General features: G+C 41.3%; 1 protein-coding gene across 6 annotated transcripts in view; it reads right to left on the bottom strand.

The window, feature by feature from the left end:
* Positions 1–691: 691 nt before the first annotated feature.
* The window catches only part of LPIN1 (lipin 1), a 122,953-nt gene continuing 95,877 nt past the window's right edge, over positions 692–27,767 (bottom strand). For 4 of the 6 annotated variants that reach the window (XM_072143596.1, XM_072143597.1, XM_072143599.1 and 1 more), the window contains exons 10-21: positions 26,696–26,789; positions 24,905–24,974; positions 21,683–21,760; positions 21,426–21,518; positions 19,513–19,592; positions 18,205–18,346; positions 15,269–15,417; positions 13,636–13,722; positions 13,255–13,407; positions 13,016–13,130; positions 11,006–11,109; positions 692–6,396 (exon numbers count right to left, since the gene is read on the bottom strand). In XM_072143596.1, coding sequence (XP_071999697.1) covers positions 6,237–6,396; positions 11,006–11,109; positions 13,016–13,130; positions 13,255–13,407; positions 13,636–13,722; positions 15,269–15,417; positions 18,205–18,346; positions 19,513–19,592; positions 21,426–21,518; positions 21,683–21,760; positions 24,905–24,974; positions 26,696–26,789 — 1,325 coding nt within the window. In that variant the 3' untranslated portion in view covers positions 692–6,236. Of the gene's footprint in view, positions 6,397–11,001; positions 11,110–13,015; positions 13,131–13,254; positions 13,408–13,635; positions 13,723–15,268; positions 15,418–18,204; positions 18,347–19,512; positions 19,593–21,425; positions 21,519–21,682; positions 21,761–24,904; positions 24,975–26,695; positions 26,790–27,767 lie in introns of those variants that run through there. The other 2 variants (XM_072143598.1, XM_072143601.1) reach the window with 2 other exon arrangements.

Raw genomic sequence — 27,767 nt, 5'->3', positions numbered from 1 at the left:
GTTCAACCACTAGATTCTGTATGTGTCATACCCCTTGCTTACACGAGATGCCACATCCTATGAAACCATGCACGTGCCATCTATTATTTAAATTTCCTCATTGTAATGGATGTGGATGGGCTTGAAAACATAAAATAGGAGACAAGAATTTTTGCAACCAATTTTCATTTATTACTGTATAATATAATTCTTACACAGCCTACACATCAATGTGGTTCCACCAATGACTCTATATGCACAACAGCTACAATAGTAGGTAGAAGAAAGTAAAGTCAGTGGGGGTCATTTACTAAGGGCCCGACTCGCGTTTTCCCGACGTGTTACCCGAATATTTCCGATTTGCACCGATTGTACCTGAATTGCCCAGGGATTGTGGCGCACGCGATCGGATTGTGGCGCATCGGCGCCGGCATGCGCGCAACGGAAATCGGGGGGCGTGGCCGAACGAAAACCCGACGTATTCGGAAAAACCGCCGCATTTAAAAACCGAAAAAGTGTCGCTTGGGGAGCGCTTACCTTCACCTGGTCCAAGGTGGTGCATTCCGGCGCGATGAGATGACTTTCAGCGCAGCAGCGCCACCTGGTGGACGGCGGAAGAACTACATTCATAAATCCCGGCCGGACCCGAATCCAGAGCAGAGAACGCGCCGCTGGATCGCGAACGGACCGGGTAAGTAAATGTGCCCCAGTGTCTCACTGTATTATCTGTATGCTGGGGTCTCTATAGCACCCATGTGAATTCTTTAAATTAGAAGTTGTTTCTATAAAGCGTTTCTGGTCATTGAAATTAAAAATATAGAATTTTGTAAGATTTTGTTTCCCCAATACTGAAAACCAGATCACAAATCTACTTTTTGTAGCAGTAATCGGTAGGTATACTTGTGCAACCATTATAATTTCCAAAAATAATCCAAAAAGAAATTTCAACTGATTTGCTTTAACATATCCCTGAATTCGTAGTCATGTCACAACCTTTCAATGTGACATTATTACATGAAATGAAATTGTGACCTTTCATTTTCATTATCGCTTGCATCCTAAAAAAGATGGAATACAGTATCGCAAGGAGGAAAGTTCTTATTTTGTTTTCTAGTGCATATAAGTAGAGACACATTTGATTGGCACAGGAGATGTACAGTATATTTTAAAATTGTCAATTTTAAAATAATTGCATTGCATTGAAAAAAAATTTACTTCAAAATTGTATATACTTTTTTTTAATGGACATTAAAATGAAAATGTTCAAGACCACCATAGCATACCTTCCCACTGAGAAGTATAGTCCCATTAGGTTTCACGAGATGTGTGGCCTATGTGAGTAATAGGTGTGATCTTCAGAGCTTGGGTTACTTAAGGTCAGATTGGTGGAGTCCAAAATCTCAATCTTTTTCTTATCTTTGTATCTAAACCAATAACGATCGATGGTGGAAGAATACTCTTATCAGTATAAAATCCAATTTATGATTCAACGTGCATTAACAATAAGGGGAGTCCATAGGTAACAGTTATGCTATATGTTGTCACGATTTTCTAAACGGACGAGTGCTACAAAAATCACAATGTGCAGCCTTTCCTAAAATTTCTATTAATGTGAATTTGTCATAAGGTAAAACTGCAGTCTTAGGTATTGTCCCTGGAGATCTGTGTCTGTGTGTGTGTTGTAAGTAGCAGCAGGACTGTGAAAAAAAATTATTTATTGTCCAGGATTGTAGCTTGACTTGGAGCATTGAGGCATCACCTCACACTGCTGTCTTTGCAATCGACTTCTCTAGAGCAACTTCCTTTTGAGTGACTGTTGCAGTATTCGATCAGTACCTTGAATTTAGGAGCAGAGTAAAGGAGCTGTGCAACAGCTTAAAGGGAACCTGTCATGAGGATTTAGCCGGACAAACTACCACAAACCCGTTACAGGATCATAACAATGTCCTTCTATATACTGGACAATTTAACATGACCTGTGAGGAATGAAGGTGGTAGAGAAGATTTATGATAGGATGCCTCCTATTGGCTTGAATGATCTCCCAAGTCCAGGTCTGTTTGGCAACAGCTGAAGAAAGGTTATAATGTTGTATTGTTCTGTCAAGCCAGGAAGAGACATCCCAGCAATACATTTCTACACCCCCGTGAGTCCTGAGCTCATTTTTCTCCACCCCTGTGACTCTTTAGGTCATTTTACTCCACCCCTGTGACTCCCTGCATGCAGGGTTCAAAGTCGATTTTCTGCATTTTATAAAATATAGAAAGGCAACGTTGGGATCATTGCAGTGTTGCCTGGATAACAGGTTGCTGACAGTTTGTGGACATATTTCCTCATGACAGGTTCCCTTTAGAGCAGAGAGCCGAGAGAACAGCAGTGTGAGGACACAACCCTCCCCAGTGCACTTAAAGATTCCAAGGTTGCAGTGTCTCTATTTTTCAACATACGTAAAGTACGATTGAATGGTCATCCAGGACAGTTATATAACAAGGCCTGTAGTTTCACATGGTCAGTATTACTGATTTCCTTCACTTGTGTAATTGTGTAAGAATTTCAATGCCACATTAGATGTTCTAATGGCTCATCATGATGTTATCAGCACCACAATCTATAAGTCTAATTTTTAGGTAAAACAACTTCAATCATGTTTAAGACGTATAGCCCCATTACACAGTCAAATACTCTACAGCAGCTGAGGGCCATAGAAACGTATATGGAATAAGCCTATCGAGTGCATGTGTAACACACTAAAGGTTACAGCAAGAATATTTACTTACATTATAAAAGTTCTGTCATTTAATGTGATCTTGGCATAGAAAAATACTTGGCTGTCCTTTTTTAGTGGAAATAAGTTCTATATAGAGAATATTTAAATCTGTAAATATAGATATACACGATGTAGCAGAGCTGAGTGAGTCACTAGGCACACATTAGACTTTCAACGAGTATAATTATATAATGTCATTATTTCATAAGCAGCGATTTGGTGCCCATAGATCTCCATCCTTACTAATGTTTCATTACCCAATGACTTCGGATTTTTCCCCAAAGACTGGCTTTTAGGATGAATTTGCATAAACTTCTCTTTATTAAAGTATTCATGGATATCTATAGGCTCCACATGGTAGTATTTAAAGTGTCCATTGTCCCATACAAGGGATTCTTTATACCACATTCAGTGTCGTGTACATGAGACCTCACTCAGTGAGTACATATACTCTTATTGTTAAAGGACAGGTTCAGCTCTGCTACATCTATACATAATATAGTTTTCTGATATGAAACCTGAAGGCATCGCAATGAAACAATATCATTTAGGCCTAACCCTGTGTTCAAACCCATATAAAGATCTATTGGTTTGTAATAATGTCAGTGGAGAATTTTATCCATGAGCAAAATATTCTTAGACACCTGCAGGCTGTACGCATCTGCATGCCAAGCACACCCAAGGCATGCCAATTCTAGATTATAAATCATTTTCTGTCTTATCATCATATTTTTATTCCTATGAACAATCAAATAAACCGGGCCTCAGTTATTGAATATGTCTGACAAAATTATCCTGTTGCCCGTTTTTACGATTCAGACCAGGCTTTAATTTCTGTAACTGCTCTGGTGAAATGAAAGCTGCATTGTGATTGGTAGCTATGGATAAGCAGGATAACTTAGTGAGGCCTACATTATATAAAAGCCTAACTGACTTTGACCTGTCTAACAACATGGCCCTGTTTACCATAGCAACCAATCAGACAAGGGCTTTGACTTGATAAACTGCTCTGGTAAAATGCAAGCCACACTGCGATTGGTTGATATGGACAACCAGGCTAACTCTGTGAGGCCTACATTGTATAAAACCTAACTAACTCTTACATACTGTATACAACCTATCTTCAAATCTATCCTTAAGACGCAAAAGTTTCTTCACTTTGTGCTATAATACATATCAAACATTAAGTGCTTCAAAACATCCAGTAATAATGTATATTATCACAGGAAACCGCTGATCCCCCCATTGTATTCATACCCCTACACAACACAAACACAACACTGGTTGCACCCCAATACATCCTCTCCGCAAATACACAATAAAAAAATAGATATATGAGTATATAGGTGAAAAAAAAACCATATTTTTTACACAGAAAACCAGCATTACTAGGTAAGCCGCCAATGGTTTTTCTTTCATAGAAAGAATAAGAAGTTCACATCACATTCCACAATGTTCATATGGAATCCTGCTTATTATATATACGTCTAGGTAGAGAGTAGGTGAGGGACGCCATCCACCGACTGTGAGGGACAATATTTTTCCACACGAAAAAATCAATGCATGTGAAAAACATTTATGGGTCATGTAATCCTGAAGCAAGAAGATAAAGGTCTCATATGGTTCTAAGAAGAGCTGACCCATGGGTCAGTGAGGTAAATGTCAGTCACAGGAGATCGACGACTGGAGGCTTTCATTATACTCTATGACAGAAGCTGCCAGCACGTTCTTCACCTGTTGCCCCACCACCACCACCCTTCCTCAATTTTAAAGAAAAATCCATTCGGTGTGATCCATTACAATAAACTGCAAAGAAGAACCACAGAAATGCGCCACCTGTAAAAGAGTCATGGATCATTTTGTGTACCCTGTGTGCCGTCATTCTTTACTCTGATGCCTGAAGGGGCAAGTCAGTATGGTTTTAAAGAATATGGTTCCAGTCTTCTAAACTACTTGGACAAACCGGTAGTGGGCAATCCAGTGGATTGACAGGTTTATCCCCATTAAGCGCAAAAACGTTAGGTAGTCCCCTATCCACTATAGACTGGATGAGGGGGAAGTTAAATGATAATCTCAAATTGAGCAGGTACAGAACCACTCTACCCAAACTCAGGAACAATGATATCATATTACTGAAGATAGTTAGATAGTCCCCTATCCACCATAGATTGGATGAGGCAGAGGTTAAATGATAATCTCACATCAAGGAGGTACAGAATCACTCCACCCAAACTCAGGGACAAAGATATCATAGTACCGAAGAAACGGTGATACCCACACCAAATATTATCAAAACTTACAGATCTTAGGGTGGTCACATATTAGATAAAGTTTGGCTGATATGGGACAACCATCTGCAGATCTATTGTGTAAAGGTGACCAAAATCATGGGAAAGAAGGATTGGGTAAGTGGATTTATACAAGCCCAATTTTCTTGTTCGTAAAGGCTATTCCCATGTAGGATACCTAAGGCACATCCACAAGATAAATTTCTGATAGATGCAAGTCTAGACTCTAGGACTCTCGAGAACAAGATTCCTCAACCTTGACTCATGACTCAAGAAAGTTCAAAGATTAGCCAAACCTCTGTTTCGGGTATCCCTGAAGTGTCCCAGATGGGAATACTCTTTTACATAAAAACCATGAGGCTGTTGTACTGTTGGAAGAAGTAATTTGTGGCTGAACATCCATGGCTAATATAAAATAGCCATGCTTTAGACCGATTCCAACCAAATGTATATGAGTAAATTGCTCCTTAAATTTTAGTCTATGGGCAAGTCCTAAGCAGTTCATAAAAATATCTATGAGATAAACTGTCTGTAACACAGTACTGGCTGATGATGGGCCTTTTAACTGGCTTCAGTTGTGTAAACTGCAGATGCCCAAAAAGTGGTGTTTTCCATAAAGAGGTCATTGTGGTGATGGGGGGGGGGTAGATTACCTGCAATATAGAAAATGAACCCTATAGAATCATAAGGGTTAATATGCAGTCTAGTACTGCAACCTGATAAATTATCTGTTCTTTCACTGCATTCTAACAGGAGCTTTACACCCCAGGACGTCAGCCTGATGGCGGGGCGTACATTATAGATAAGCTTGTCCTTCCACCCGTTCGGAGATAGCGGTGGAAAAACAATGGCCGGATTATTTAATTGCATCTTCTTTCACATTGCAGGATTTCATAGCCTAGATTCTTTCCTCAGTAGGATACTGATGCCATGGAGGCTCCCTGTGTTAGGAGGGGGTGGGGGTGCAGTCTTGTATTACAGTACGGCACACTGCCCTCCAGCCATGTACGGAGAAAGCGCATATTACTCATGTCAATCAATACATTTCTCTGAAGAACACAATTCTATAGAAACCTCCCGGAAAACAGCAGAAGCAATCCCAGCTGGAATATATCAAGTCAAAATCATTATTTTCCCACCCGACTTGTGCAGCCGATAAAAGTTCAGGACGTTGAAATGTAGCAGATGTAGGAAGGATTTCTCCTTAAGATGCTGTAGGGTGTATGTCTTGGTTTTCAAAGGGGAGTAAAGGTTCTCTCCAATATGTGAAATTACTGTAAGTGTCTGAGCAGGGAAAATCCGAGGAATGGCTTCTTTTTAACAGCGGGAAGACGTGATCCACCACCTCACAGAGCCGAACATATCTGGAGAGACAAGAAATGTACAGCAAGTGTCAGCAAGGCCAAGGTCAAACATTCCCTACAGCATGGTATCTGGTGGTAGAGAATATTATAGGCGGCAGAAGATCTCCCTCTAATATTATTATTCTATTTCTGATTTCACGACTGCCATCTTTACTAGGTAACTCCTCTGCTCAAATTACTAGTGATATATTTTAGAACAGCCTCAAGGTCATAGACAGCAATAGTCAATGTCACATCATCTATTGTCAGTAGTGATGTAATGATAAGTCAGTGTTATCTATATAGAGGTCATTATACAGGAGGGGGAGGAGATAAGCTGTGACATCATCTATTGTCAGTAGTGATGTAATGATGGGTCAGTGTTATCTATATAGAGGTCATTGTACAGGGAGGGGGAGGAGATAAGCTGTGACATCATCTATTGTCAGTAGTGATGTAATGATAAGTCAGTGTTATCTATATAGAGGTCATTATACAGGAGGGGGAGGAGATAAGCTGTGACATCATCTATTGTCAGTAGTGATGTAATGATGGGTCAGTGTTATCTATATAGAGGTCATTGTACAGGGAGGGGAGGAGATAAGCTGTGACATCATCTATTGTCAGTAGTGATGTAATGATGGGTCAGTGTTATCTATATAGAGGTCATTGTACAGGGAGGAAGAGATAAGCTGTGACATCATCTATTGGCAGTAGTGATGTAATGATGGGTCAGTGTTATCTATATAGAGGTCATTGTACAGGAAGGGGGAGGAGATAAGCTGTGACATCATCTATTGTCAGTAGTGATGTAATGATTGGTCAGTGTTATCTTTATAGAGGTCATTGTACAGGGAGGAAGAGATAAGCTGTGACATCATCTATTGTCAGTAGTGATGTAATGATGGGTCAGTGTTATCTATATAGAGGTCATTGTACAGGAAGGGGGAGGAGATAAGCTGTGACATCATCTATTGTCAGTAGTAATGTAATGATGGGTCAGTGTTATATATATAGAGGTCATTTTACATGGAGGGGGAGGAGATAAGCTGTGACATCATCTATTGTCAGTAGTGATGTAATGATAGGTCAGTGTTATCTATATAGAGGTCATTGTACAGGGAGAGGAGATAAGCTGTGACATCATCTATTGTCAGTAGTGATGTAATGATGGGTCAGTGTTATCTATATAGAGGTCATTGTACAGGGAGGGGGAGGAGATAAGCTGTGACATCATCTATTGTCAGTAGTGATGTAATGATGGCTCAGTGTTATCTATATAGAGGTCATTGTACAGGGAGGGGGAGGAGATAAGCTGTGACATCATCTATTGTCAGTAGTAATGTAATGATGGGTCAGTGTTATCTATATAGAGATCATTGTACAGGGAGGGGGAGGAGATAAGCTGTGACATCATCTATTGTCAGTAGTGATGTAATGATGGGTCAGTGTTATCTATATAGAGGTCATTGTACAGGGAGGGGAGGAGATAAGCTATGACATCATCTATTGTCAGTAGTGATGTAATGATGGGTCAGTGTTATCTATATAGAGGTCATTGTACAGGGAGGAGATAAGCTGTGACATCATCTATTGTCATTAGTGATGTAATGATGGGTCAGTGTTATCTATATAGAGGTCATTGTACAGGGAGGAGGAGGAGATAAGCTGTGACATCATCTATTGTCAGCAGTGATGTAATGATGGATCAGTGACCTATATAGAGGTCTTTATTAGCAATATTATATTCTATGGACATAAAATCATGTGAATTTCCTTGGTTTTACAGCACATTTTTGTCCATACGTCACTATAGCACCAGGTGTACTATACACTAGGTTACACTTTTGCAAACAGAAGGATGAATTGGAAGCTCTCTAACATATAATCAATTCCATCACCATTGTTCTAGAACATATAATCCTTCCGTGGATGAAAGGCAGAGAGTCAAAATCCCGCAAAAGGTTAAGCACAATGAAGCAACATTAAGTATATGCTACTAGGGATTAGCACATTATAATAAATAGCGCATATTTTTCTGAGGAAGGTATCATCATATAATTACCTGCAGCACGGAGCGTAATAATCAGCAGGTATTTGCATAGTCTAATAACATAGGGGAGATAATTACTGAAGAAGGATACTTTAGAAAATGGGAAATTTAATCAATTTATGTGCTAATTAGAACTCGACTATTTTTGCTTCGTATTGACAATTGACCAAATCAAAGCATTAAGATTAAAGACTAGAGCGGGGATTATGTGTGTAGAGTTTTGTCTGTGAGTGGTTGTTAATATTTTCTATACAAGATGACTGGGAAATTACAGGTGTTCAGCTAAAATTCCATTAATATAAAAGATACGAATATTAAAAATTCTATTAAAAGGGAATGCATAATGCATCTCATTTTAGTTTTAGCGCTGGAATGGAATCCTGGAAAAGAGAAATAATAAATGGTTCTCTGGCTGCTGCATAGATGTTCATTGTAGCAAGTTCATTTTGCTTGACTTGAAAAACTATGTACTGTATTTCTACAGCTCCTGCTCTATATCATGCTGCCTGCAGATAGGACACTATATACAATCTGCTCAGCTCCTCCTGCTCTATAACATGCTGCCTGCAGATAGGACACTATATACAATCTGCTCAGCTCCTCCTGCTCTATAACATGCTGCCTGCAGATAGGACACTATATACAATCTGCTTAGCTAATCCTGCTCTATAACATGCTGCCCGCAGATAGGACACTATATACAATCTGCTCAGCTCCTCCTGCTCTATAACATGCTGCCTGCAGATAGGACACTATATACAATCTGCTCAGCTCCTCCTGCTCTATAGTGGGAAAGGAAAGTATTACATTTTTCACGCTTTGTTTTTAATTGCAGCCAATTGGTAAGATCAAAAAAATATTTTACTCTACTCATTAATATACACTCTGCCCCCATCTTCACAGAAAAAAACAGAAATGTAGATGTTTTTGATAATTTACAAAACAAGAAAAACTGAAATATCCCCTGGTGAGTATTCAGCCCCTTTGATTGGTGTTTGGTAGAAGCAGCTTTGGAGCTGGTACACCAGGAGTCTTCTAGGGAAGATGCAGCAAGTTTCTCACCCCTGGATTTGGGGATCCTCTGCCTCTTCCTTGCAGATCCTCTCCAGGTCCCTCAGGTTGGATGGTGAACATTGGTGGAGGCCATTTTCTAGTCTCCCTGAGATGCTCCATTGGGTTTAGGTCCGGGCTCTAGATGGGCCAGTCAGGAATGGTCACAGAGATGTTCTGAAACCTATGCTGTGTTATTAGCTGTGTGCTTAGGACCCATTTAGGTCTTGTTGGAAGATAAACCTTCAGCCCAGTCTGAGGTCCAGAACACTCTGGAAGAGGTTTTCATCCAGGATATCTCTGTACTTGGCCCGTTCATCATTCCTTCAGTTACAATCAGTCGTCCCATCAGTCGTCCCATCCCTGCCCCTATAGCATCATGCCGCCCCCACCATGTGTCACTGCTGGGACTGATTTGGCAGCACCTGGTTTTCTCCACTGCTTAGAATTAACACCAAAAGTTCAACCTTCCTCTCATCAGACCAAATAATATTATTTCTCACAGTCTTGGAGTCCTTCATATGTTTTTTTTGTAAACTGTATGCGGCTTTTATAAGTCTTGCAATGAGGAGAAGCTGTCAGCAAACTCTCCCATAAAGCCCCGGCTGCTGGAGGCTGCAGTGATCATTGACTTTATGGAACTTTCTCCCATTTCCCTACTGCATCGCTGGAGCTCAACCACAGTGATCTTATGGTTCTTCTCAATAAGGCTCTTTTCCCACGATTGCTTAGTTTGGCTGGACGCCCAGGTCAAGGAAGTGTTGTGGTCGTCCCCAGGTCAAGGAAGAGTTGTGGTCATCCCAAACATCTTCCATTTAAGGATTATGGAGGCCACTGTGCTATGTGGAACCTTGAGTGCTGCAGAAATTATTTTGTAACCTTGGCCAGATCTGTACCTTGCCACAGTTCTATCTCTGAGCTCCATGTGCAGTTCCTTAGACCTCATGATTCTTGTGTGATCGGACATGCACAGTGAGCTGTTAAGTCTTATATAGGTCTTTCCTAATCAAGTCCAATCAGTTTAAATAAACACATCTGGATTCCTGAGAGAGTATAAACATCTCAAGGAGGATCAGAAGGAAATCGACAACATGTGAGTTAAATACGAGTCACAGCGAGTCAAAGGGGCTGAATACTTGACCATGTGATATTTCAGTTTTTCCTGTTTAATAAATTAGTAAAAATATCTACATTTCTGTTTTTTTCAATCAAGATGGGGGCAGCGTGTACATTAACTAGGAAAAAATAGAACTTTTTTTTTATCTTACTAATTGGTTGCAATGAAACAAAGAGTGAAAAATTTACTCTTCAGTACCCACCGTAAAACCGATCCAGCACCATGTTGGAGATAAAAAGTTCCTTTGCTTGCCCAAAAGCTTCAGTAAGGTTTGATAATTTGTGCTAGATGTGGCTTTCCATGTCGGAAAAAGTGGTGTTTATAAGCAGTGTTACATCTGAGCGCGATATATATTTCCCATCACATTGCAATCTTCGATTTTTCCAAGTTATGACAAAACAGATACTTACGAGGAGATGTTGGTCTTCGCGTGCTCCTGAATGAGTTCTCCTTTGGGATTGACCGTAAATATTCTGTTTAAAGAAACTCCCACTTGCTTATATGAATAAACATCCTGTGTAAATCATAAAAACGCATATTAGTTTACCGTGCTGGCAGTTTTACGGAGCAATAATGGCATCAACTCCGGCAAGTTCAGAGCATTTCCATTGATTTATCATGTCATAAAGGGAAGTCCTCAGTGTACGCAGATAAAAACACAGAATGAGAAAAAGTCCTATAAAAAGGTTCCGTCTATTACTCAATAAATATTCTCTAAATGTGCGCAAGTGCTCGGATTTTATTTGGACACCGCCGTAAATTCACAGACGCTTCTTATTGGATTAATACAAGTGTTTTAATCTCTGTCCCATTCAGCGAGATCTAATCCTGCCAAAACCCAGATCTTGTTACCACGGGGAATGATGAGCTGCGGGGATGTCACTGCGTTTGAATACATAAAATATTAACATGCACATGTGCTCGTGACTACACAGGAGATATACTGCCTCATCTCCTTACAGGGAATGACCCCGCTGTGCATTAAACATTAACCGGTGCAAGAGCCAAATATACTTTATTCAACTCAATAAGACAAAAACGGGCCATTATATCCAAATTAAAAAAAAATTCAGATAAAGTAAAAAACTTCTGATAATCCAAGAAAATTCTGACTTGGCTGGGTTTTTATGAAGACAACTCCTTTCAAGACATCGTAGTAGAACATAACAAAAACGTAAAAGTTGGGCTGTAGTCTATCCTTTATTCTGCTTGAATTTGGTTAATTTTATAAAGGGAATCTGTCAGTAGTTTTCAGCACACAAAGGTGCATCCAGCGATCCAGCGGCACGTTCTCTGTGGAGGATTCGGGTCTTTCGGCAATTCACTAAGGTAATGCGCCCGATGTCCACCAGGTGTCGTTGCTGCGCTGAAGTCCATCGGAGTTCACCAAGCTACACTGGGTGCAGGTAAGCGCGGCGCCACAATCCGATCGCGTGCGCCAAAAACGAGGGGAAATTCTGGGAAAATCGTCGCAAAACTGCAAAAGTCACCCGCCGGAAAAACGTGATTCGGGCCCTTAGTAAATAACCCCCATTGTGTATATTGTGTATCCAAAAAACTGACCCAAGCTCCCTAAAATTATGCAACAATATAGTAAAATAAACCACCACAGATTAATTGACATCTATCTTGGGATAGTGGCAGAATAATAATCATTATGAATAAGGTTGAGATATCTTGGGGAGGGGATGGCATCAAACTAGACTTTCTGATCCAATATAATAACATTAAAACAGTGTAAGCATAAGGGGTCCGATCGGGAAGTAAGAGTTCTCCTTACAGAGACTTTGCCAATTAAGACTTATGGAGTCTATAGCCATGGATGCTCCACTAGGGGATTCTCCGAAAAAAATATGCAAATAAGTTTTCCTTGAGGGGATAAGGAAAACCACGCCTCTTTTAGCTACCTTGTATGGCAGCTCCCTTGACATCAAGCATGATCTTCAGGAAGCCTAATAACATGAAAACTCTTAACAATTCTGGCAGGGTTTTTTTTATTGCTGATGAAACCTAAAATTAAAGTGATTGTCCGAGATTATTAAAAAAAATCTAGAGATGGCTTGTAACAGGTGGGATGGAGGGGGGCCGCAAAAAAATAAACCTGCACTTACCTTTTCCGGCACCCCCAATGTCCCACACCGGCGTCTGTCATGCTCTTTGTTTACAGAGACATGACACTTTGGCACCCACAACTTCCGCCTTCCTGGCACGCCCCAACCATTCCCTGTCCCAGCGCCTAATACAGCGGATCACCCTTTTAAGACCAACCCATTAATTGCTGGTCTTAAAATATTATTGCCAATTGACTTATCAGATGATGACATCATGTGCATGCAGTCATGTGACCTTTAATACAACATCACAAAATGACTCTACTGCTTTTCAGCAAAGGAGTATTTTAAATCTGCAGCCGCACTTACCGTAGGCCGATTCCCAAAAGCAGCATAGAAGGGCTCAGTGTTTGGGAGAAATAGATTTTTTATATCTGTCAAGCACTCAATTTTGAATTTTTCGGGCTTCTTTTCTATGACTTCCCTGTTACCAAAACAAAGTTAAATGATAAAACCATAAATCACGGAAAAAAATAAAAACAGGAGAACATCAAAACTTGACACAACTGTAGGCAGACATTTTTTTTATCCATTGTAAAAGGAAATACCTGTGCAGTGCAGAAAACAAGCTACTGGGGCTCAAAAGGACAGGTCCTTGGGGTAACACTGTGCCACGTTCATTAACCCAGTGCAGATATCCTCGGGTCATGTCTGCCATGCCTATGGCCCTTGCAGAGCAGTAGAGGAATTTATAACCATTTCTGTGAGTTAAAAGGTAAAAAGATGTAGTAAATCTAAAAGATCTTAGAAACAGGATGCACAGGGTCTCTATGACCCAAAGGTCAAAGGTCTACAATACTAAAAGAACCCAGTATCCTGAAGCGAAAGTCACAAATAAGGCACCCGTTTAGTTATAGTTAATGTCACAATATAACAATCGCACACCCCAAACAGAGGTAACAGCTGGGCAAAAAATTTGGAATACTCACTGACTGACTTTATGGTAGAGTTTTGCAATACCCTGGTGAGTCCAGTCTTTTCCTAGTGTTGGTAAAATATGACCTAAAGTATCGGATCTGAAAGAGATCAAGAAACATAGCAAATTTGAGATCAAAATGAACTTCTGGAATCTTCTTACCAAATTTCTGTAAAATAATACATTTATTTAATAAAATTACATGGTGCTTGGCAGAGCTTAAACCTGCCATTTAAATGAACCCACCCAAAATAAATACTTCATTAAAAAAAATTAAATATATGTTGCCTGATATGCAACTCACCTGATGTGAGTCCAATGATATTAATAGAGCCCTGCATATTAAATTTTACTTGCACTGCCCAGCCTCCTTGTTACTGGTGGACAGGTCTCACTGCTAGGACATGCTACAGTATGGAACCAATACTTAGGGACCGTCTGCCAATATTCAACTACAGACATATACAGCTCTGTATACTTATTACCAAGGATAGGAAATGCTACACGGTTCCCTGTTGGAATCTTGAGAGAGAGTTCGGTTACATCATGTGACAAGGGTGATATCATCCAAGGTCCTTTATTCAGTAACATTTGCAAAGTCTACCCCATGTATGTATCTGATCACATGAAATCACAGCCTGTCCCCATGGAGAGTGGAGAGTAGTAGAAGTCCATGGAGGCATTATGTGATTTCATGCAATCAGATACATACATGGGGTAGACTTTGCAAATGTTACTGGCTAAAGGACCTTAGATCGCATCACCCTGGTCACATGAAGTAAAGTGCTCAATGGTGAGGAGGCATATAACATGGGGAGGAGAGGATGGAACAGGCAGGCCAAGCAGGACATGTTACCTCTGATGCCTGGTAAGATAACAAAATTGATTTTAGGGATAGATATGAGGGAAACTATTTTTAGCTAAAATAAGGGTGTCACCTAGTTTACAGAGCTCTATGGGAACCTGTCACCAACTGTATATGTGAAAAATATGGTGACGGGTTCCCATTAAAAGGGTTGTCCACTTTCAGTAAATAATTGATATTGTTTGTGTAATGAAAAAAAATATAATAATTCCCACAGTTTTCTAGATCTCTGCTTCCTGTCAGTCCACTTCCACATGTACTCTGCACACCAGAATATAGAAGATGCACCAGCTCAGGGATGGGCTGTGCTTTAAGTTGTAATTCCTTCCAGTCCCTGGCATAAATGATAGGGGATTTGTAAGTCTATTGGTGGTCATGTCCTGACTGCTCAGTCTCACATATATTTAGGAAAGTGTCAAGGACGGCATAAAAACTGCAAAAAGACAAGATATAAAATTTTAGACTATTTTTATGCCAACAAGCTGGTGTAGGCACTTGATGAATTCCTCCGAAAATGTCTTTCCTTCTTCCCTGATAGAAAATGACCTCATCATCAAAGTGAAGACCTTGAACGGAGGTTCCAAAAAGTTTTTGTATTGACCATTAATATATATGTATTTGTTGCTTCAGAAAAGGAATAAAGTTTCCATCAATTCCAGGAATGAATAGAAGCTGGAACAACACGCTTTCTGAAAAGGCAATTAAAGGACGGTAATGGAAGCAGCACATTCTGCTCGCACCGCGTCCCCGCAAGTAACTCCGTACTTCACACAGAACTTACCTGGTAATTGTTCCATCAATATCAGAAATGATGATTTTATCATCCCAGTTCCACAAGTAAATGGTGCCCTCGCAGCGACACGTTCCCTGGTATTGAGTGGTAACACTGAACACAACGTCGTTTGGACCATTTTTCAGCTTCAGACTTTTCTGTAACAGAAAATAATTACAGTCGTCTTCGGGGGAAGAACAACACATTCCATGATCCGTCCCATCTACATGGCGCTACATAGAACAATGGCTGCAATTTATTCTGCGACTATGTCTATATTAGGTCCCAGGAAAGATATTATTTATGGTTTTAAAATATGTTATTTTGAGCAGCCGTTTTCTGAGGCTATTTGAGGATGAAACTTTTTGGAAAACAAGAATTTTTTGGTTTATATTCATAGTTGTAATACATGCACTGAACATCATCGGCAAGCAGTAATTATATTCTGCATTATACATATAAGGGCTCAATTGATGGAACCCACAGATTTTGGTAGAACCAGATCACTATATTTTGAGTGCCAGAGCGTTCTCATTCTACCTCGAAAGATGGAGTTGTGGAATCGAAGGATGACCCGCTCCTTTGTTATATATAACTGATGTATTATCTGTATGCAGTTATCAGATAGGAGGGTGTTATTCTAGTCCTAAAAAAATAGGGATCTGTCAACAGTCTTAAAATTCTCTGGTGTTGCATAACATCTAAGCTGTTGACGTAGGTTTTGATCTGGGGTGGTTCAAATACTGAGGCCTTCACCAGTTGTCACAACAAAATGGCGGAAGAACTCTATTGACCACAGCGTGTCTTTGGCTATGACCAATTCTCTTTGGGACGTGGGATCAGCTGAAGTCTATAGTATACCTTTATCTTCATCTTACCCTACATCTCAGAAGATCGGCTCTGTAAGCCAAAGATGTGACTTGTTGACCAAGTTCTTCTACCCTTTTGTTTTATAAATCAGCAATAAATAAGCATGCAGGCCAGAATTTTCAAAACTTTTCACTTCATTATCACACATAAAGTCTTTACGTAATCGTAGTTAAAGGTTAAGCTTTAGAAGCTAATGTGCAAGGATACTAAAAGTTGGCCCAGATTTAGGCCCTTCGCCCAACAAACTTTAATTTATATGCAAAGAGAATCAGCCATTACATATAACCCATGGACCTCCTTCATAACAGTAGTTCAAAGTGGAGTTACAAGTGGCGGCTTATAGAATGCCATCTATTATGTTACACGTAGACAGTGAAGTCTAAACCTTCATAAATCTTTCATTCTCTCAAACCCATTCATTTATTTTTTTTTACATTTTTTTTTCTTTTAGCACACAACACTTCTTGTAAATCTCCTGACTCCGTGGATATTGTAAATTTGATTGTGACTCATTACTGGCCGTGGCCCCTTTCACCAGACATCACAATTTGCTTCCTGTGTTGTAGCGTGATACATCTAATGGACATCCCTAATGCACTTCCCTCTGACATCAGACCAATTATATTCAGACTCTGCACGCTAGTCACAAGGTGTGAGCCTCAGCTAACATGTTTCCGCAATGGCTCCAGGTCTCTTCTCTCATCCAGCACATTCATGTGTTTAATATATTAAAGTGTTCCACCATCATCATCACGGTGCCAACGCTAGCTTCTAAAATTGCATCTATTTCTTCATGTTAGTTTATTTGGAACTTTTTGGAGGTGTTGTGATTTGCAGCAAGAGGTTTGTCACAGGTTAAGTCGTAACTTGGAATTAAGCAGAAACTCAGCCGCATCAATGTCAAGAACTAAGTGCAGTTGGATCCCCATTGAGCAGCCGCCTGTGCAAAGATTATCCGACCACACAGAATTTGGAGAGAGTTGGTTGATGGTACCGGCTGCAAGGATGGTCTGGAGCCAGAAGGAGGTGGGTAATGCTACAGAGGGGCGTGAATTAGACAGGAAACTGGAGCTCAGAGTGGCTCTGGTGAACCCCCCCTTCCCCGATAGATTTCCTTTAAAGAGGACCTGGAAGGTCAATTTAGGACCCTAAACCAACTACAGGTCCATATGGATGGTGGTTTAAGGGCCAAATCAACCTGTATATTATCTTAGCTTAACTTAATTAAGAAAAAAATAAACATTAATACAAAGTAGTGAAATCTTCACAATTTATCACCTATCCACAGAGCAGGTTACAATTATCTGATCGCTAAAGGTTTCAACACTGGGAGACCCACAAATAATGAGAATGAAGGTTATTTAATATCTCAAATGAATGAGGCTAATATCCTTACAACTCACAACAAGGAAAGTGCCGGGGCCCAGAGCTGCCGAATCTCAGTCCCCAGCAGCCGTGTGAAGAGTGGGGGTGGTTTATAATAGAACCAAGATGGAGTAGCAAACTATCAGGGAACTGTAGATAACATAACCATGATAGGGCTGTTTGGGAATGATAATTTAGGGAATATTTAAATTAGTTTCTGAATTTTTAATGTAGCCACATGAGTTCACTGCAAAGGGGCCTACTGAAACCTGGAGCCGTCATTGTATCTCAACATCTCTCTTTCAGGACCTCTTATCCTTACCTTGGGACTACCTTGATCGGTGGGTTCTTAGTGGGAGGTCTGCTGCTATAAGACACTTAACCTGTGAGACAACCCCATTATGTTTGTCGACTTTTAGTATAGAATCAGTTTAATTTCTAATACCTTCTTATAAAGACTTATTAGGTTGCTGTCTTGACCTATATTCTGATAGAGCCCATTAAATAAAATAACCTAAGGAAGCTATAAATATATGCAGCATATTACGTGCCTTAATCAACCCAATGTTCTACGTACGGGAGACGCAAGCCATGACAATATCCATAGACATCATGGCGATTTACACTACCCCCTGTGCACTAACACCTTCCCACTATTCCCAGCAGAACATTAGCATGTAATCGAGAATAGACTTGTATCGGGCACTCACAAGCTGGTCAGAGGTCAGCCGTAGCGTCTTCTTATACGTAACACCAGACGATGAAGGGTGGCTTTGGTTCGATTGCAAGGAGCCGATATTCTGCTTGGCTACTCTGGGGTCCTCGTCGCTGGATGACGACTCATCCTTAATCCTGGAACGAACACAGGAAGATGACGTGATGAACCGGAAAATGCATTTGGCCGTGGGCTCGAAAAATACATTTGCTCTGACTCACTAAGTGCATTAATTGATTGTCTATTGAAGGCGACGTCTCGGGGGAAGATACCGAAAACCTGTATGTTAAACTGTCAATGAGCGAGCTGTACTTGATCCTCCATTCATACCAGACTCCTTCCATTGAGAATATGGTTTCCTATAATACCTAGCACTCCGATGTGATAGGCTATGAATCATATGGAGTAAAAATAACCCTGTCTGTATAGTAATCAGATTACATAGCTGTACAGCCACAGCATCCTGCCAGGCTTAAAATGCATCGACTGCAAAGAAATCAGTTTACTGCTTTGGAATTAACCCTCTAAGGATGAAACCTAAATTTAATTTAAAGGAAAACTACCACATGGAAGCAGTATTGTACACCAAGCACACTTGCACGCTGGTGCAAGTTCCCTGAAGCAGGATCCCTTCTTTATTTATCTTCTAATGTTCTCATTTTGGAGAAAATTGGCTTTCAAAGTTATGCAAATGAGCCTCAGGGGCTTCTGCCTCTGTCACAGGAGCCCCTTCTGGCTTTGTCGTCCGCTAATTATGACATCACCGGCTCTATGGCCGGGGTGTTGGACAGTAACGTCGAAAGAGGCGCACATAATTAGCAGACGACGTTGCCAAAAGGGGCTTCTGTGATGTAGACAGGACCCCCTTTGTATAATTTTTGCACAATTTTTCTCCATTGGAAATAAATGGAGAACAGATCCTGTTACACAGGACACACACACACACCAGCATGTACGTGTGCTTGGTGTAAAATAATGCATTCAAGAGAAACAAACAAGATCGCGTGCGCCAAAATCCCGGGGCAATTCAGGGAAAATCGGCACAAAACTGTAAAATCCGGGTAACCCGACGTTAAAACGTGATTCGGGCCCTTAGTAAATGACCCCCAATGTATTACATGGTGTTCATTAGAATCAATAATGGCTGAGGATTTGGAGCTCTAGACCCTCATAAATACATATCTAGTAAAAGAGCTCAGAAATTTAGCTCAAAAACCTAATTAGTGCTAAAATATAATTCTTTTACCCATTAGTGAGAATATTCTTGTTTTTTACAGTCTGGTAGGCAGATTTAATGACATACCTCTGCTCAATACCATTGTCGGCAGTTTCTTCACCGGGGTAAGCTCCTTTACCACTTAAGCCTTGCTCCGTCTTTGACTCCTTAGAAAAATATGATATTAATCCAGTTATTATAAGGTATAAGGAAGCGAAAAGCCACCGAATCATAGGACATGTCTTACAATATCAGATATGCAATAGTTTATAGGTTCTTAAATCATAACGTGCTTGTAATATTTACCATGAAAATTAAATATAAATATATGCAGTATATATGTATGGTCCAGACTAAAATTGTGATTAGTGTCAAGGGGCAAACACCAATAGACGAAATTTAATTGAAAATAAATCTGTTATATTACCCAATATTTATTCACCATATGGCTATATGGTGGTTAGTGGCCACTTGATATCAAGAATGCAAGAATATATTTGGCCAAGTAGAAACACAAAAGTGTCGAATTCAAGCCATGTATTGGGTTGGGTAACTTGCCTTGCAAACATATCCACTATTAGTTGTTAGTATATAACTATGATTGTACCCACCATGCAGCCATAGCTTTATCATCCAATGAATGGCCATGAGAAGTTCCTACGAGCCTATGTGTTTATCACACCCCTTAAGCCCGGCTCAGATGGCCTCAGTTCTCTCTCCATTTTTACTGTCCTTCAGACTTTTGTAGGACTCTCAAAATCTTAACCCAGGGATGGGTTTCACCTTAGGACTCTCAACATCTTTTGACCTTCTGGTAACTTTAAGAGGAAATCCTATTTATATGACGGATATTTTATACTGTACCTTTTTATATAATGGGGGTCTTAAACAATAAAGTAAGCAGAGGTTGTCCCAATACCACAACCTCCAAAGCTATCTGTGTTCACATTCCCTGCAGCTCCCCCAATGGAGACTCTAAGCACTGCAATTCTTATGAAGGTCAATAGACCGTACTGATAATACATGGGCATGCTGGTTCTCCTAAACAGAGAGAAAAACACTAGCTGCTCTTACTTATAGTAAAGGACCTGAATAGAGATGAGCCCCCACCTGAATTAACCCATGATTCCTAAATAGGGTATGTGAAAAAAAAGTTTTCTAACCCTGGAAGCTCCTTTAAATTTCCTGGTCTTTGGATTGTACAGAAATTACAGGTCATTCATGATAAATGGGTGTAAGAAAGTTTACAAGTTATCACCTATCTACAGGATATGCAATCAGTGTCTGATTGACTAGGTTTATACTGGTAGGACTCCCAGTATGTGATCAGTGTCTATCATTGAGGTTAATACTGGTGGGACCCCCATGGGTATGTGACCAGCATTTGATCATTGTGGTTTATACCGGAAGTTCCCCCACCGGTATGTGATCAGTATCTGATCATCCAGGTTTATACTGTTATGACCCTCACCGTTATGTGATCAGTATCTGATCGTCCAGGATTATACTGGTAGGACCCTCACCGCTATGTGATCAGTATCTGATCGGTTTATTCTGGTAGGACCCTCACTAATATGTGATTGAGGTTTTGATTGGTGATCAGTTTCTGATCGTAGAGGTTTATACTGGTAAGAATCCCAATGATATGTGATCAATGTCTGATCATTGAGATTTAAACTGGTAGGACCCAAACCGGTATGTGACAAGTGTCTGATTTGAGGTTTCCTTGTGGTAGGACGTTATCATTGTCTGATCATTGAAGTTCATTCTGGTAGGACACTGCCAAAGATGGTTGAGGCTGTTCTCATCTAAATTCATCAGTCCTATAAATTTTAAATGGACCTGTAGTTAGTAGCCACCATTTAGCTCTATTTATAGTTTATGAGACCCACTAGCTTATGGGAACATCCACTATTAACGAACTGATCCCTACAATAACTTTGAATTTGGAAAAAAGAACATTTTTAAGAAAAAACTAGAACTTGGTACAATTCGCTTACCACTTTTATATTATTGTTCCTTCCTCGCCAGGAGAACCACCATCTTCCGCCCTTTTTGGGCATCTTGTCTCTCATCAGAGTGTCCACCGTGACCTGTGTTAAATGCACGGTGACCACAGAAACGTAAAAGAAAGCAAAACAGAAATATCTAAATGAATAAAATGAGAATGTAAAACCAAAGTAAAAAAAACACATGTAGAAAGCCGTGAAGCAAGGACAGGCAAGCAAGCAAGCACGTGTATGAGAAACATACATACTGTCTGCTGGCCACAGAGACTAGAAAAACAAAATCTAATGGAATCTACCACTGCACAGACGTAATCAAAGCAAGAGTACTTGAAAGAAAACGAGAAAAAGAACATATAAAAGTCTGTTAGTATTTGGGTTAGTTCTATGTAGACATGGATACATGCACAGAATGGTTCTGACCTTACATGGAGCCCCCCACTAGATGCACTGACACTCATGTTGTAACGATAATCAGTTATTACCTTTGTTTACAAAAATTTTAGAGAGACCCTTCAATGCAAGCCTGTGTTATATTGCTCACGATCCGTGCCGGATAAGTAGCAATGTGTTAACAAAATTAGCAAACTCTTTACTAAGTCCAACAAAAAGATGTTATTGTCCCGTGAGGCCAATCTCTTAAACTAGTCCGGTCAGGACACAGAAGTGTAATTCAGGATTGGTACAAGATTTTTCATTGGACACATTTATCCCCTTTTAACAAACCCCAATGTCTGATCATGGGGAATCTGACCGCTGGGACCCCCAAGTGATCGGCAGAATGGAGGACCACAAGGATCAATATCAAAACTCTTATGTGGTCTAGGGCACCGCAAGGGACCATTTGATCTCCAGTTCTGCCGATAGCAAAGGGTTCCGGCAGTCGATTCCCTCTCGGTCAAACAGTATTCTGTAAAAATTATTTTAAAAAACCATTTGTGTAAAATATTTCCAATTTTTTTTAATACATTAATTTTTCATGTAAACTGCTCTAAAATTCCATACATAATGGAGTGAAGCATAACATGCACTTTTAAGGGGCATGTACCACCAGGATGAAGGGTTGTATGCAAATGACCCTGAGGGGCTCTAGGTTCCATAGGTGTTAATGAAGCCTGGAGCACCTCAGGCTCATTTGCATATACAGCCCTTCATCCCGGTGCTAGATGTCCTTTAAAGAACACCAAGGAAAGATTCCCTGTGCCCACCTGCCAACCTTATGTGTCAGCATCTTTGGTCAATGCTCTGTCCCTAAATAGGCTGCAACACTAGATTAAATGGTGGAACGTATGTTCTAGGAGTGGGATTTAAACATACATCACTTATAAAGTGATTGGGCCACATTTACTAAGGACTGTGCGCCCATGCACCAAAAAAAGTGGTGCACCAAGTCGAAAAAGTGCAAGGGGTGCCAGATTCATGAAGAACGTGCACCAGAAATCCTGCATCTGGCGCCCCCTGCACGCTACACAGGTAACTGCACATGGTACACACTACACTGTTGTTAGTAAATGTGCCTCATTAAGTATGCAGTGTCATGCTCCACCCCCTCTGCCAGGTAATAATGCATTGATCCTGTAACACCCATTTGTTTGCCGTTTGCTACTTTTTGACATTCTACAAATGTATTTTAATTTTGCTCGTCGTCCTGCAATATTTCAATAATTCAAATTATAATTGGTGATCACAAATAAACCCTGGGAGAGAGAGACAATAGCTCAGTAGGATCCATCCCGCATTGGTAAACAACCTCTGAATAAATACTAAACTTGTTTGAATAGCCATAGCCTGCAGATTAGATAATCAACCATTGTGCCGGAGAAAATGGAGCACTCGCAAACAAATAATTCTATTTCTAACCACCTTGAAAGAATAGCGCTCAGCCATAATGGGTAATTACATGATTCATGTCTTATTATTCTCCGGATAAACAAAACAAGTTCTAATGGAAAATGTTGCTGCGCGACCAATCTGTTCTTATGAAAAAGCGCCTGACAATAGGACACCTCAATTATGTGTATATGTGAATAATGAGTTGCCCATGGCAACCTAAACATGGAATACAGCAAAAAGCTTTTTCTATCCGGTGATAATATTTTGTCTCTAACTTTATAAAGCAAGCTCCCATGTCCTGAAAAGTAACGCTCGGGTACATTACCGCAGCCAGGAAAATATGGTAACATCGCCTGAAGAAGCCCATGGTGAAAGTTTAACTGGAGAGGGAAAGTTTAGCCTTGGAATGTAGATAGGGCTTGGTCTGGTCTCTGCCGGCCACCATCCGCCTGGTCCCTGCCGGCCGCCCTCCGCCTAGGCCCTGCCGACCATCCTCCGTCTAGGCCCTGCCGACCATCCTCCGTCTAGGCCCTGCCGACCATCCTCCGTCTAGGCCCTGCCGACCATCCTCCGTCTAGGCCCTGCCGACCATCCTCCGTCTAGGCCCTGCCGACCATCCCGTGTATAGGCCCTGACGACCATCCTGTGTATAGGCCCTGACGACCATCCCGTGTGTAGGCCCTGCCGACCATCCTGTGTGTAGGCCCTGCCGACCATCCTGTGTGTAGGCCCTGCCGACCACCCTGTGTGTAGGTCCTGCCAACCATCCTCTGTCTAATCAATGTCTAATCAATGTGTCCAACTTGCCTAGTCTCTGCCGATACGTTCTGTCTAGTATCTGCAGATATATCCCTGTCTAGTCCCTGCTGAAACATCTCTGTCAACTCTCTGTCGAAACGTCTGTTTAGTTGATGCAGATACTGTCAATTGTCAAATCTATTTGTTGGTTTGTAGACTTGTAAAGGATCTGGCGTTTTCTAGACACTGTACTAAATTTGATTCTGCTTTGCTTCCGATAAATCTTTAAAAATGGATGCTAGCTAATTCGGTCATTCACCCAAGAACTTAGAAAAGCGGAATTGGCAAGGGAAAATGTAAAAATTTGTAAAGAATTAACAAACCATGGTGGGGATGGGGAGGGCTTTCATGCCAATTTCCAGGACCTCTGAAGAACATTCGACTGCGACTGATTCAAAGGAGGCCCAAAAAGAAATCTTTTGAAAATTTTGATGAAGCCTCAATGAATTCAATCTTGGATGATTCGCTCATCCCTAGTACTAATTCTGTTTGTGGGATTCCCTTTCGACCTGGCAGATATTTGGTAGAGATGTATCAGCATCTACTGTATAAATCAAGCTCAGGAAAGATGGCCGCCCCAGACACTGTACACTAAGATAAAGCAGATCAGAGAAACAAATCTGTGGTTTTAATTCATTTCTTTCTACACATACACATAGGTCATCTCCACTAAGGAATTTTCCTAAAATTAGAAAGGTCTTTGCTTGATGTTAGTGCTGTAAAAGATGTTAGTGATTTGCCAGTAGAGCATTCTGCACCCAGACATGGAGACCACCACCAATGTTATACCAGACGAGTGCACACATAACATAGGTCCGAGTAGCTGTAACACTTGTGCCTACCTTAGGCAAGGGTTTCTGGAAGGCCTGCATGGCCAGGAGCACGGGGGCAGCTGTTGGCCAATTGTAGTATCTGTAGAGGAAATTACAGGGTTAAATACCGTAGCTCCACAGATAGCACTACAACATAGGCAACATCCAGATCTGCAGAGCATTAGGGGGCGATCACTATGTGCACATTATTAAAATGATTAAAAACATTTGCAATGTAAATTTTTTTTTCCAAAATGTGTCACGTCCCATAGAATATCCACAAACAGAAAAAAAAAAGTTGTAAGGGTCACGTCACATAGTAAAGCGTCGCAATCCCCTGCAGACGAGACGACAATGAGGCGGCCCTGCCCTATGAATTATTCATCCCTCGTTTACATATATGCAAACGGCGCAGATAGGCAAGAAGGGAAAACTCAAATGAGACTTTTCGGCATCAAATTTTTTATTCCAGGCATAAACAGCTCTAACTCAGCATTTTTATAGGGTTGCTATAGAAACTGATGACTGCTAATATCTATAATCAAGTGTGGAATAAATTATAACAACGAGTAAGAACTCTCTAGTTTATGGATACTTAATCCGTATCACTATGGATGAGGGTCTGTAATGCTGCATAAGTGTAGCTCATAGTGTACCTGCACATTTACAAGCCTGCCAAAGAAATAGTTTCTCCTTGTAGAAGTGTACTTTCAATGCATCAACCCTTGAAGGAGTTGATCAGGAAGTTTAACTGAGGTACAGACTCTCCTTGTCAGTCAGTGTGTGTGGGCGGAGTAATCAGGACTCTTCCTGTCAATCGCTGTGTGGGCGGAGTAATCAGGACTCTTCCTGTCAATTGCTGTGTGGGCGGAGTAATCAGGACTCTTCCTGTCAATTGCTGTGTGGGCGGAGTAATCAGGACTCTTACTGCCAATCACTGCGTGTGGGCGGAGTAATCAGGACTCTCACTGTCAATCATTGTGTGTGGGCAGCGTAATCAGGACTCTCACTGTCAATCACTGTGTGTGGTCAGAGTAATCAGGACTCTCACTGTCAATCACTGTGTGTGGGTGGAGTAATCAGGACTCTCACTGTCAATCACTGTGTGTGGTCAGAGTAATCAGGACTCTCACTGTCAATCACTGTGTGTGGGCGGAGTAATCAGGACTCTCACTGTCAGTCACTGTGTGTGGGCGGAGTAATCAGGACTCTCACAGTCAGTCACTGTGTGTGGGCGGAGTAATGAGGACTCTCACTGTCAATCACTGTGTGTGGGCGGGGTTATCAGGGCTCTCACTGTCAATCACTGTGTGTTGGCGGAGTAATCAGGACTCTCACTGTCAATCACTGTGTGTGGGCGGGGTAATCAGGACTTTCACTGTCACTCCTAGGAGTAAGGATTTACAGAGTAATTTATTACTCTGAAAACATACTCTGAAGATTTTGTAAACCTCTCTAACATAAAAAATGAGGACCTCTATAAAACTGTTTCCATAACAACCATAAAGCTTCTTTTTATCTATACCAAGAACCTGAGAATGATTCATATTGGTCACGGTTCATGAGTATATAGAAGGCTTGGCTATAGCATTCAGAGGAGCTTCCCCTTCAGCGGATTATATTTTTCTGCCCTCGAATAATTTCTGCTAAGGTCTTCATGGATGGCAGAGCAGAGGAGCTAGTGTCGTGCTGTGAATGTATTAAGGGGTGAATTATTCTTCATTTTGTCACTTTGTACAGAAATGTGCACCTAAATCTTTATAAATGCACATTGCATCACAGGAATCCTGTAAGAAAGTTCTGACATGAAGAATTACTTACTTATTCCCAATTTTTACAACAAGGTTTGGGTCATCAATGATGGCCGGATTGTCCACAAACTGCTGGTATGTCACCACTTGTTCTATAAATTGTTCTGCAGAGACAAAATATGGAAATTGAGGTCTTGTTAACAAACAAAGTGGGTTTATTTACTAAGGGTCCACAGATCGCACTTTCGTTTGGATTTTTACATTTTTCAGGATTTGACAGGTATTTACCAAATCGGGGGGCGGGCCGTCAGATGATCCGACTGATTCGGACTGAGCGCAGGATTTAAGATTCAAATTGTGTCGCAAGACAATGCACTTACATGCACCGGGAAGAAGAAGGTGAACTCCGAGGGACCTCGGCGCAGTAGCGACACATGCAGGAACTCGGACGCACGATGTTAGTGAATCGCGTCGGACCCGCATCCTCGTCATCGCAACGGGACCGGGTAAGTTAATCTGCCCCACTATGTACATAGACTACTCTGAGAAGCTGGAAACCTGTATACAGTAGCCTCCTATGCGCCCCCTTGTGGTGACAGAAGCCTGACAGATCTGCAACATCCCCCACCGGGCCTAGCCTTTGAGTTGAGGCCTGGAGACAGCCGGGGCCCGCGGTACCGGAGTGGCTGGCGGTTGCGGCCTAAGCACGCTATTGTCACGGTGCTTGGTACGGGGGAACCGGAGGGCTATCCTACAGCCTGGCAGGTCTCCAGCAGGGTGGTGTTGGCAAGAAAAGATGAGGGAGCGGCTGCTATAGCGGATCTCCCTGGGGCAACCCCTTAATGTCCCGAGTGTGAGTCTCTGGGTGATGGACAGGGTGCCGGTGATGAAGGCAGGGGTAGTAGCAGGGACCAGACGGAGGCAGAGGTTGAACAGAAACACTTACAGTTCTTTATTGGAACCGCAGGAACCGCAGCAAACGTGCCTTTAACAAGATGGTGGAGTACTGGAGAGGTATTTGGAGGGAGCCACAGGATGTAGTTCACCAGCCTGGATGTATAGGGCAGGCTGGGAGGCAGCTGGGTCCTTAGAGGAGGCTTCAGCTCGGTCCTGGATCTCTTCAGGTATCACCCTTGAAGGTA

Source organism: Engystomops pustulosus, chromosome 3 (genome assembly GCF_040894005.1).
Source record: "Engystomops pustulosus chromosome 3, aEngPut4.maternal, whole genome shotgun sequence".
Classification (NCBI taxonomy): Eukaryota; Metazoa; Chordata; class Amphibia; order Anura; family Leptodactylidae; genus Engystomops; species Engystomops pustulosus.
Note: the sequence above shows the minus strand (reverse complement) of the source record. Positions and strands in the feature narration are given on the sequence as shown.